An 11945-nucleotide genomic window follows, 5' to 3' on the forward strand; every position below is an offset into this window, starting at 1 on the left:
CTCATGCCTGTTGTAATTACCCTTTTTTTTTCTCTCTCTCTCTAATTTCAACTATTGTTTTGAGAGAGCTCAAACCAGAAAAGAAGAAAAACAATTTGTGGCAGAGTTTATGCCTGAACTCCAGATGCTATTGCATTATCAGCTGTGTCTTTGCCTGTAGTCAGTCCCTCCCCAGCTCCCTCCTACCCTTTTTCCTCAGCACTATTTCTTTTTGTTGTGGTAAAACCAAACTCAGTAACTGCCCAGAGGAACTGAGAACCTGATCACTGCTACTACTAACAGACTTGTAGAAAGACCGTGTTTTCCCTGTAGCTTTTTATTTATTTATTTATTGTTACCCTTTCTCTTCCCACTTTCAGCAAGACCCTAGGATGTCACTCCTCCTCATTTGAAATACACCCGTAATCTTGGAGCATCTGCAAAGAGTTTCCATCTCGAGCCATTCTAACCTCTCTCTGCCAGTGCGGGGGGAAAAACCCTGTTGGGATTGATATGGGTGCCATGGTGTAGTGTCGGTGTAGTACCCAATCCAGCACGTCTTTCCTTGTGATGACATCTGTTTTCTCTGTGGGCTTTAGTGGGAGTCCTGCTGACCTTACCTCTTGCACTCTTCGGGCTGGTTAGAAGTTCCATCATTGTGCGCAAGGGACCTTGTGTGTAGGCTAGGCCAATGAGAATGCCTGCGAGGTGGCCTAAGAATGATGCCCTGATAAATATACAAAATAAAAGATTTAGACCTACCACCACAAAATACACTCAATAAAAGATTTAGGCCTATTGCCACAGTGAATGTTGATTTTTGACTTCCTGGTTGAGGCATATGGGAAAGCTATGGCCTGTGGGTGCATGCTGAATACGACCTTGTCTATTCTAAGCAAGCCAGATCTGCTCATTCATTCAATGCCACCTCCGGTGCCTTAAGTCAGCGTGATGCTAGCAGCATATTTCCTGAGGAAAGGACTTTACCGGTGAGCTGGAAACAGTACGTTAATTCATCTTTTTTTTTTTTTTTAACCACCTGAGGGGATCCTGTTAAGGTAAGACTCAGCTGCTTGAGTCAAAGAACATCACATGGAAAATGAACAGTGTGATAGTGTCCAACAGCTGCCAAGCACTTGGCAAAGGTGACTAGCGCGATGTAATTTCTGTTTTTCCTAGGTGCAATCCAAATCACATCAGCATGCATGCAGTGGGGTAAAAGCAGGACTGGCTCAGCCTCTCCCTTTTCCCATGGAACTCTATACCCATCCTGTGAGTTACATAGGAACTGCGTCGCAGAAAGGACTTCACCAGCTAAGATCACCCCGACTACAGGAGTCATCCCCCCCCCCCCGCCCCCCATCTGTCCTCTGGGAATGGAAAAAGAAATTCTTGTAGCCTGAATCTCTGGGTTACTTGTTTTCAAATTATGAGAAAGGGTGCTATTTGTTGAGGCTAAAGCTTTGGCACTAATCAAATACTTCTTTCCATTCTCATCCGGCTCCATAATCTGTAACCACTATAGAAGATGACAAAATAAAACCAAGCAGCCTGCCCACTTATTGCAGCCTACACTGCAAGGATCTATCCCGGCTACTACCCATACAGTGTGACCACTAGTAAGATATCACGCCTGATCTTATCTCTGAGCTCTCCCCTTGCGCTCTACAAGGGCCACTCTCCCCAATAAATCCGCCCCCACCCGCCGCTCCTTCTATGCATACGACTATATCCCAGTCTCCGCTCTACGATATATACTGTGCATATTGTAAATAATTGCCACATATTGTTATATTTCTTATACAATTGCACTTTCCTGGTGCCAGAAGAAATTAGCGTCTACCTTTGGGTAGGTGCTAATTTCTGAAAATAAAATGTGTGGCTTGGCTGCACATTTTACTTTCTGAATTGCGCGGGCATACCTGCTAGGGCCATCAACATGCATTTGCATGTTGAGGGTGCTATTAGGTTCGGTGGGTTGGACGCGCGTTTTCCGCCCCTTACTGAATAAGGGGTAAGGGATAACGCGCGTCCAATGACAATGTACTGTATCGGCCTGTATATTAGTATATTACCATGTAATCCTAAGAAGGTACCACAGAGTATGAATAATGTACAAATAGGTATGGGATGAGAGATCATGATAGGTTGAAGGGAGACTCGGGAACAACATAAGGAAATATTTCTTCACAGAAGAGAATACTGAGTGCATAAATCAACTTCCACCAGCAGGGATAAAAATAATATGAAAATACAAAAAAAATTTAGGATGGACACAGAGAATACTTGGTGAAGCCTAGAATGGGCAAAAAGGATCTTCACTGATAGAGGAGCAAGGTATAAAACTTGGGATAGGTACAGAGGATCAGTGAGGAACTGGGAGAAATGGGCAGAGAATTATAAGTGAAGGGTAAGGGTCTTCAAGCAGGGTTCTACAAACTATGAACCGAGGGCAAGATGCAGCCCTTGGCTGGTTTCATCTGGTCCCCTGGTTATGATTCGGAATGGCTATGATCTATAATTTATTTTCCTTCCTCCAGATGCCTTCATATCTCCATGCAACTCTCAGAAGAGGGTATCTGTGCACACTACATTGAGAAGAATGTTAGCCCTGAAGGCTGTGATTCCCATTCCCAAATCATAGCAAAATACAGGCCACTATACCATTTATTTTGTTGTACCCAAGAAAGAGAGGTCCTTTTGACCCATCCTGGATCTCAAAGGAATCAGTTGTCATGTGTGGGTTACTCATTTCCGAATGGAAACTGTGCACCCCGTCATAAATGGTAGTACAATCAGGAGAATACCTCACACGTCTGGATCTGATGGAGGCATATCTGCATTGGGAACATCAACAGTTCCTAAGGTTTGCCATGCTGGGTCGCCATTACCAGATTCAGACCTTGACCTTTGGGCTCACCATTGCACCCAGGATCTTCTCAAAGGTCTTTGTGGTGGTAGCAGCGTTTTTGCACAAGGACGACATTCTATTGCACCCATATCTGAACAACTGAATTATTCGAGCCAAGAGCAGCAAGCTTCTTACTATGGGAGTTAGGCTGGGTGTTGAACCTAGGCAAGAGCAGCTTATAGCCATCTGACGCTGGAGTGTCTCAATGTTTGCTTCGATATGAAGCAGGGCAGAGTATTTCTGCCAGAGTCAGATTCAAAAGTTGATTGCTCAAGTTTACATCCTGATAAGCACTGCTTGCCTGACTGTGGCCTTATTTACAGGTCCTGGGTTTGATGGCGGCCACATTGGAAGTAGTTCCCTGGACAAGAGCTCATATGTGATTTCTTCAATGTGCGTTGCTTTCCCACTGGAGTCTGCAATCGCAGGCAAGCTTCTGCCATTGGAGGTGAGCACTCAGTTGCAATGGTGGTTGCAGGCAGATCATCACAAGAAGGGAGTTTCCTTGAAGATGCTGGATTGGTTAGTGCTCACATCAAATGCGAGCCTTCTGGGTTGAAGGGGGGGGGGGGGGGGGTGCTCACTGTCAGGAGTTGGTACAAGGTTGCTGGAATGCTGAGGAGCAGTAGTGGAGCATCAACCAATCGAAAGTTCAGGCGGTTTGTCTAGCATGCTTGCAGTTCACCAAGCTTCTAGAGTATCGGGTGATCTGGATAATGTCAGAAAATGTGATTACTGTGGTCTTTATCAATCATCAGGGCAGAACCTAGAGTCATCAAGTGTCGGAGGAGATAGATGTGCTCATGGTATCAGTGGAGCAACATCTGCTAGGCATATCTGCCTCTCACATTGCTGGAAAGGACAATGTCAGAGCTGACTTTCTCAGCAGGAGGAACTTGGACACAAGAGAGTGGAAACTAGCGGACGAAGCCTTTCAGCTCATAGTGGAGCACTGGGGCTGCCCATACTTAGACTTGCTGGCGACCTCCGACAATGCGAAAATTCAGGGCCGGGGTTGCCTGCCCCATTTGGAAGCCGACGGGCAGAAAAGATATGACCTCATGGTTAAAGCAATGGACTGAGAACCAAGGAATCCAGGGTTCAAATCCCACCTCCCCCACTGAAATTCTTTGTGATCTTGGTTAAGTTGCTTTATTTCTTGTTGCCTCAGATACCCTTATAGAGAGCTCTTTCAAAAAAAGGACTTATTCTACCTGAATACAAATATTGCTGTAAGATGCCTTTAGCATCATTTGGAAAGGTGAGCTAAAAATCCAAATTGCATATATTTATAGAGCCTGGCTGCATTTGGAGGTCTCCATCTATGTTTAATTCTTTTGGTCTATTAGTTCTGTTATGCGTAGGCCAACGATTTCTGAATCTTTCCTTCCTCACACTCTGCTAGCACGCACCTACCTGTCAGATATTTGCCTGGAAGCTGAACCATCATTTGCAATCTATATAGATTGAACCAGGTTCTTTTTTTTTTTTTGCCTATGGGCCATTTCCTCACTTTCATCTAATTTTTACTCCTGGGGGAATTCTGCGCTACTGAGGAATGCAGAATTTGAGCAGAATTCCTCCTTCGCGCAGATTTCCTCCCTCACCTCGCAGATTTCTTAGATTTCATCACCGCCGCACAGATTCCCTCTCTCACTGCCCTTCCTCGCACCATTGCCGTTGCCTCGTGATTTCCTCCCGCACCAGAAAAGGATAAAAAACAAAACAAAACCAGAAGCATGCCGCGCATGGACAGTGGCCAAACCGGGACAGCGAAGTCAGGTGGCGCACGGAGAGTGGGGGCATCACATTGCAGTACGGAACCGGCGGCTCGAGGCTAGCAAGCTGTACCGTGCTAAAAACCAGGTCCCAACAATCGAAAATAGAGAGAAAGGGGGAGGGGGAATGGAGAAAGAGGGGACGGGGGAAGGGGGAAAGAAGAGGGGGAAAAAGAAAAGAGGAGAAGAGGGAGAGAGAGAAGGGAGGGGAACAGGGGGAAGGGAGAAAGAGAAGGGGAAGAGAGAAAGAAAGAAGGGGGAAGGGGAAAAGAGAAGACGGGGGGACGGAAGAAGAGTGGGAAAAAAAGAGGAGAGAAGAGAGAGAGAAGGGAGGTGGGGGGAACAGGGGAGGGGAAAAGGGACAGGAAAGAGAGAAGGGAAAGAGAGAAAGGGGGAGGGGGGAAAGAGAGAGGCTAAAGAAAGGACCCAGGTGTCTTCTACCTGGGAGTCTGTAGTGGGGAGTGGGGGAATGTGTTTGAGAGAGAGAGGAGAGAGAGAGTTTTATGTGGGGAGACAGAACATGTCGTGTGACAGATGGAACATTGTGAGGAGAAAGCATATGTCTGATATCATGTAAGAGAGATAGTGAGAATGTTGGGGATTCATCCCCAAGTCTCCCACACGGCAGTGCATGATGCAACCATTAGAGAAACCACTTCCACGCCACCGAGGTGGAGGTGGAGGTGCAGCTGCATCAGAGTCCATGCAGTGAAGGGGCTCTGGTATGGATACTCAGGTGGAGAGGTTAGCAACAGCTGCAGCAGTCCCTGCCAGCTTGCCTCATCTGCCAGCAGCGGCAATTGACACTGCTGGCAACTGAGCCAAGTTGCCAGGGACACTCATTGCACTGAAATGCAGAATAATTTGCAAAAAATATTGTGTTATTTTGAAAAATAAATGTGCAGAATTTTGCAGAATTTTCAAGTTTTGGTTGCAGAATTTTTAATTTTTTTGCACAGAATTCCCCCAGGAGTAAATTTCCTCTTCTTTAATATTACTTCCCCTTTGCCTTTTCCACTGCAGTTTAAAAAAAAAAACAAACCAACTCTAAGTAAAGGACGAGCTGAGGCATGGCGATGCAGTCGTACTTTGAGAAGAAGAGGTGGATGAAGACACATTCCAGCAAAGACAGCAGCAGCGTGGTGTGCAGGAACCCAGCTAGGGTTGGAGCCTGGGCATATTGAACCATCTTCAGAGAGAAAAGGACGCCTGCAGGATGGGGAGGAGATAATAGAATGTACCATCGTATCCACTCTAGGCATAGGAATACAGACTAGTAATAAAATATAAACCTAACACAGAAATCAGAGAGATAGGATCCAGCACTCGGGTACTTTAATATTTATTTATTTAAGTTTTTTTTATATACCAACATTCAAGACAGTAGTCCCATCATGCTGGTTCACAAGAAACAGGGGTGCAATAAACTTTACAATTTGAACAATGGTGCAGAAAAGCAGTTACATGTAACAGGGAATCAATAACTAGGAGTAAGAAGGAAAATGAAGATTAAATAATTATATATATATATATATATATAATAACATTATAAGAGGTGGCTATTAATGCTAATACTAGCGAAGAATGTTGATTGGCTATTAATGCTATTACTAGCGAAGAATGTTGATTGGAGGAGGTTAAGTAATGTTGGAGTTAGGAAAGGAGTTAGGAATAATATAGGTACAGTCAAGGCTGCTCTCCTTGGCTACAGCAATAATGCTTCTCAGGCCAGGCCACAACCGTGGAGCCAAGGAAGAGGTGGGTAACTGGGCTTTGACTTTAGCAGTAGGCAAAGCTGTGAAAACACTACTAAAGGAACAGATAATATAAGCACCTTGAAGCACGTAAATTAAAGGACCCCTGCGCTCACAAAGCCGCAAGCTTGCCTGGTGGCCAGAGCAGTGGATCAGAGAGGTGCAGTGGATGTGGCCTAGCTTGGGCTTCAGTAACACTTTTCAACACTATTCCACAAACTAGCAAATCTGGGAGCAAGACGAGAGTTAACCGGTTAACAGAGTTAATTCGCTTCACGGTTAAATGACTTCCCGAGCAGCCCAGGGCTTGGTGCTATGATTGATTGGTTCTTTTCAATATCTTTATTAGCAATATTGCAGAGGGTCATGAGGGGGGGGAAAAGGAGCAGGAATCAACTGCTGAGTCAACAAAATGATCTGTAACAGGGAAGACACAGCAGGTGGCGTGGAAAAATGGTTTGGAAGTTGTGTGTGAATGTGTAACATCATGCATTTGGTGCATTGGTTTTCAAATTACTTCTCAGGACTCAGTAGAAGAAAAACAGTTAAACCCCATGATCCAAACAGTTTCATAAAATAAAGATGAAGGGCACTAAAATTAGACATTGATATTACTCAAAACCCATTCAAAGCACATTATGAAATAAATGTACAAGAAAAAGGTCACTTCTGTTTGGTGGAATAGTGATACGCAGACATTAGGGGAAACGCACAGGACTGGTGCCTCAGCCAAGTCCACAAGCAGAGCACATTCAAGCAGCACTGTCTGAATTATCAAGCAAGGCTGCTCACCCCGTGAAAATGTTGTTAGCAGTAATTTTGTTACGGGTTTGACAGCTACTTGGTTTTAATTTTTTATATTATTACCCTTAACATAAGATTTGGGGGTAACCGGCACGGAGCGGCAATTGCTACCATAAGAAACTTGCTGGGCAGACTGGATGGACTATTGGGCCTTTTTCTGTCATGGTTGCTATATTAATGTGAAGGAATGGGCACGCCTGTTGATAATAATCTTCCAGTGTGGAGCAAAAGATGAAAATGCTACTGCCATGGCAGGTCTGCGGGTAGTTCACAGTGTGTTCACTGTCTCTGCTCTTGCTCATGCTCTCCCCCCTTCGTGTCATTGCTCAAACACGCCCCCCAGTTGCTCACTCTCAGCTTTTCATATTTACAGTATATACTGCTCTCCTCCAAAAGGAGCCAAAGTGCTTCACAATTCAATAAAATACAAAGACAACCGGGTGAATTTTCAAAGGAGTTCCGAATGTAAATGCAACATACTATCGTAGCAATTTTCAAAAGCCACTTACCCGCGCACTAAGGGGCGGATTTTCAAGCCCTGCTCGCGTAAATCCGCCCAAAACCGGGCGGATTTACGCGAGCAGGGCCCTGCGCACCGGGAAGCCTATTTTACATAGGCCTCCCGGCGCGCGCAGAGCCCCGGGACTCGCGTAAGTCCCGGGGTTCTCCGAGGGGGGCGTGTCGGGGGGCGGGCCCGGTCGTCGCTGCGTTTCGGGGGCGTGTCGGCAGCGTTTTGGGGGCGGGTACGGGGCGTGGCTATGGCCCGGGGCGGTCCGGGGGCGTGGCCGCGCCCTCCGTACCCGCCCCCAGGTTGCGGCCCGGCGCGCAGGAGGCCCCCCCGACAAAGGTAAGGGGGGGGGTTTAGACAGGGCCGGGCGGGTGGGTTAGGTAGGGGAAGGGAGGGGAAGGTGAGGGGAGAGCAAAGGAAAGTTCCCTCCGAGGCCGCTCCGATTTCGGAGCGGCCTTGGAGGGAACGGGGGTAGGCTGCGCGGCTCGGCGCGCACCGGCTATACAAAATCCATAGCCTTGCGCGCGCCGATCCCGGATTTTAGTGGATACGCGCGGCTCCGCGCGTATCTACTAAAATCCAGCGTACTTTTGTTTGCGCCTGGAGCGCAAACAAAAGTAGGCTATTCGCGCTCCTTTTAAAATCCGCCCCTAAGTGCACAATTCAATAGCATATATTGTAGCAATTTTCAAAAGTCACGTAATGTGGGTAAACATCCTTTTCTCTACCCCCTCTCTCTTTACTCTCCATTATTCATACTCTTATCTTCCCCCACCTCATTACTCACATTCTACGCTCTTCTGTGCTGTCAACTCATGGCTGCATGTGGCTCTCGGTCACTGTGATCTGCACGGTGCTTGTAAGTAACATACAGGTCTATACTGTAAGACCGCGGGAGAGCGGACGAACGCCCGCTCTCCCGGCACGCGCACCGGCCCTTCGCCGGTGCGGGCGATTCAGTATTTAAATGAGGTGACGCGGGAAAAACGGGGAAAAGGAGGCGCTAGCGCCTCCTTTTTGTCAGGAGCGGCGGCTGTCAGCGGGTTTGACAGCCGACGCTCAATTTTGCCGGCGTCGGTTCTCGAGCCCACTGACAGCTACGGGCTCGGAAACCGGACGCCGGCAAAATTGAGCGTCCGGTTTTCGGCCCGACAGCCGCAGGCCGAATTCAAATTTTTATTTTTATTTTTTTTACTTTTTTTTACTTTTGGGGACCTCCGACTTAATATCGCTATGATATTATGTCGGAGGGTGCACAGAAAAGCAGTTTTTACTGCTTTTCTGTGCACTTTCCTGGCGCCGGAAGAAATTAGCGCCGACCTTTGGGTCGGCGCTAATTTCTTAGAGTAAAATGTGCGGCTTGGCTGCACATTTTACTTACTGGATCCCGCGCGCATACCTAATAGGGCCATCAACATGCATTTGCATGTTGAGGGTGCTATTAGGTGCCGCGGGTGGGCCGCGTGTTTTCCTCCCCTTACTGAATAAGGGGTAAGGGAAAACACGCGTCCAGAGCAGGCTGACAGTGCGCTCCGACGGAGCACACTTTACTGTATCGACCTGATAGTAATGACAACAAATAAAGACCAAGTGGTCCATCCTGTCTGCCCAGCAAGTTGCTCGTGGTAGTATTCTCACATTCCCGGCAATCAGCGCAAGAACGGAATGAGAGTACCGTGTGCTTTAAAGATTGTTTCAGCCACAGAGAGCCGTGAGTTGACAGTATAAAGCTGAGGAAGCCACAGCACTTTTTCTCAAGCCCCTGCAAAACAATGGGGCCAGTAATGGGTTGCACCCCTGAGTCTGAAAAACTCTGATACAGGATGCAAACCTCCATTAGCCATCTATCAGAACCATGAGACATAGCAAGACCTGAAGGTGGTCAGAGGTCCATGTACAAAAGCCATTTAGATGGATAACTGAAAAGTTATCTGTCTACATAGCTTGCCTGGCTATGGTCAGCCTTTAGCCAGCTAATAAGCTAGAATTTCGAAGGATAAATCAGGGGCTTTCCAGGGCAGTAACTGGGAGGACTTGAGTTAGACGGCTAAGTTAACCGTCTAACTCTGATATTCAGAGTTAGCTGGTTGACCTACCTGGCTAAGTCTGGTCGGGTCAAAGAGCTGTCCTAAAGTTAGCCGGCTAACTACTTAAGATAGCCGGATATATTCAATTGTGCGGCTGCACTACTGAATAAGCAGCCAGCCAAGCAACGGTTGCTTAGCATGGCCAAATATTCATACAGCACCACTTAACTGGCTACATTGGAACCTAAGTAGCACTGAATATCGACTTTAATGCGACTTGCATACAGTTTGTTTATTTATTTACTTAGTTATATTTTCTTACATGCCCAGTCTCAACAAAGGTCTAAGTGAGTCACAAAATTCCCAGTATCTGCCAAATGTATGACATAGATTACACAAATCAGAAGGCGAGGAGGTCAAACCATCCACATAAATCCATAGGATGACATAGGTTACAACACAATTTTACAAATAAAACCGTTATACATATCATAAAATCAACATTCACACAGTGCCATTTGAAAGTATAAAATAGTTATACAAAAATACACTTTAAATAATGCTTTTATTATATATTGTAAGTGTAAAATAGTAAGATATGTACCATATTGCATATCTTATAATAACATCTATGCAGCCTTTCTCTTTCACCTGTCATCAGGGACCCTCCCTTAGATCTCTGTCCTTACTCCTTTTCTGGCTTTCATCAAGGATCCTTTCCTTACCAGACCTATCTTATTACTCCTTCCCAGCTGGAGCTTATTGGGCATTCTCCTCTATGAGAGTCCTTCCCATCCAATTTTACCAGGATGTCAATCATGCACAGCCCTCATTGTTTTCCCTGTCCTTTTCCCACCTCCCCTCTCACGAGTCTTCCCTTTTGTTGCCTACCTGAGAATCCAATGGCACAGTGCATCATGTAAGATGGGTCCTCCAGAGTATAGGCCAGTACTAAGTTCAGGAGCAGGTACACAAACCCAACCAAGATAGAAAAGGTGCCAAACATATACCCAGCCCAGCCACTGCCCAGGCTCCATTCTATGTACCAGCCAGTCAGGAAAAATGAGATCATGTTTAACACCAGATGGCAGGTATTGAGGTGATGGAAGGGAGCAAGGAGGAGCCGCAGCCATTGTCTGTGGTTCCATACCGCATCCACGCTCAGACAGATGTCACTGTGGGCCTTCAGAGGATGGAGGTACAGGGTAATGGCTAGGGTTATCACAGCTAATGTGACGATGGGGATTCTGCCAACTGCCATTCTCCCACCCTTCACAGATGACCTCAGTCTTGGCTTCCCCTTCTGAAGAACAGATTGGTGCTATGCATCAGTTCAGAAGAAGACTTCCACTGCAGCCAGGTTAGTTTCAGAACCAAGGATGAAAAAGTTCTTCCAGCTAAAGTGATTTCCTCTTCCACATCTCTGAGGACATGCCTAGAAAACAACTTGACCATCTTCACAAAACCTTCCTTCTCTGGTTATTGCAGCTCTGGTAAGGCATGTTCCAACTCTAAATAATCAGCTGCTTTTTCATTGAACAGGATGGCATTGTCAACAAAAAACGGTGGATCCAGAATGTGTTCAAGTGTGCCTTCCAAACTTGACTAGCCAAATGATACTGAAGTATCAGTGGTACTTGGAGGGGTGTGGCATATGGTAGAATATCAACAACATGCCATATGCCAAACTTGGATCATCTCACCTTACAGCTATACCTTCCAATTAACCCCCTGTTACTGGCTTTGTTCACAATCTACTTTATAGGCTTTTGAATGTAAGGCTTTTCCTGCCAAGCTTAGCATATACATGGCCTGCATTGTACACTCCACCATTGATCAGTATGAATTTGCTTCAAGCTTGGTTGCATTACAGCTGCATTGTGATGTCATCAAGCACTATGCAGGCTGCCCATCCTAACAAGCCAATGAACTCTCTGGCCCTATTCTGCCCCTAGGTTTCATAAATGGCTCATTCCAAGAGACTGGAAGGGAACAGATGTAGTCTCATTCTACAAAAATGGCAACAAAGAGGAAGCAAGTAATTAGAGTGATGAGCCTGTAATCTCAGTACTAGGCAGAGCAATGGAAATACTACTAAAAGAAATAAAGGATAGTGCAGTACTTTGATGTGAATAGATTATACAACCCTACACAACATAGATTTAGAAAATGAAGATCTTAGCA

The 11945-nt window shown here is 46.1% G+C and overlaps 1 protein-coding gene across 1 annotated transcript; it reads right to left on the bottom strand.

Moving 5' to 3' along the window:
- Positions 1–378: 378 nt before the first annotated feature.
- LOC115078643 (rhomboid-related protein 4-like) lies at positions 379–11384 on the bottom strand. Its single transcript, XM_029581586.1, has 3 exons — positions 10653–11384; positions 5757–5877; positions 379–706 (listed from the first exon to the last, which is right to left on the bottom strand). Exons 1-3 carry the CDS (start codon positions 11020–11022, stop codon positions 445–447), a joined length of 753 nt encoding a protein of 250 aa, XP_029437446.1. The 5' UTR covers positions 11023–11384; the 3' UTR covers positions 379–444.
- Positions 11385–11945: the final 561 nt, after the last annotated feature.

The sequence above is a fragment of the Rhinatrema bivittatum genome, chromosome 16 (assembly GCF_901001135.1).
Source record: "Rhinatrema bivittatum chromosome 16, aRhiBiv1.1, whole genome shotgun sequence".
NCBI classification, from domain to species: domain Eukaryota; kingdom Metazoa; phylum Chordata; class Amphibia; order Gymnophiona; family Rhinatrematidae; genus Rhinatrema; species Rhinatrema bivittatum.

Coding starts and splice junctions, on each gene's coding strand:
- LOC115078643 (XM_029581586.1), bottom strand. CDS start 11,022: ATGGCAGTTGGCAGAATCCCCATCGTCACATTAGCTGTGATAACCCTA. Junction 5,878..10,652: donor CTGTGCCATTGGATTCTCAG/GTAGGCAACAAA, acceptor CCCATCCTGCAG/GCGTCCTTTTCTCTCTGAAG. Junction 707..5,756: donor ATCCACCTCTTCTTCTCAAA/GTACGACTGCAT, acceptor TATATTTATCAG/GGCATCATTCTTAGGCCACC.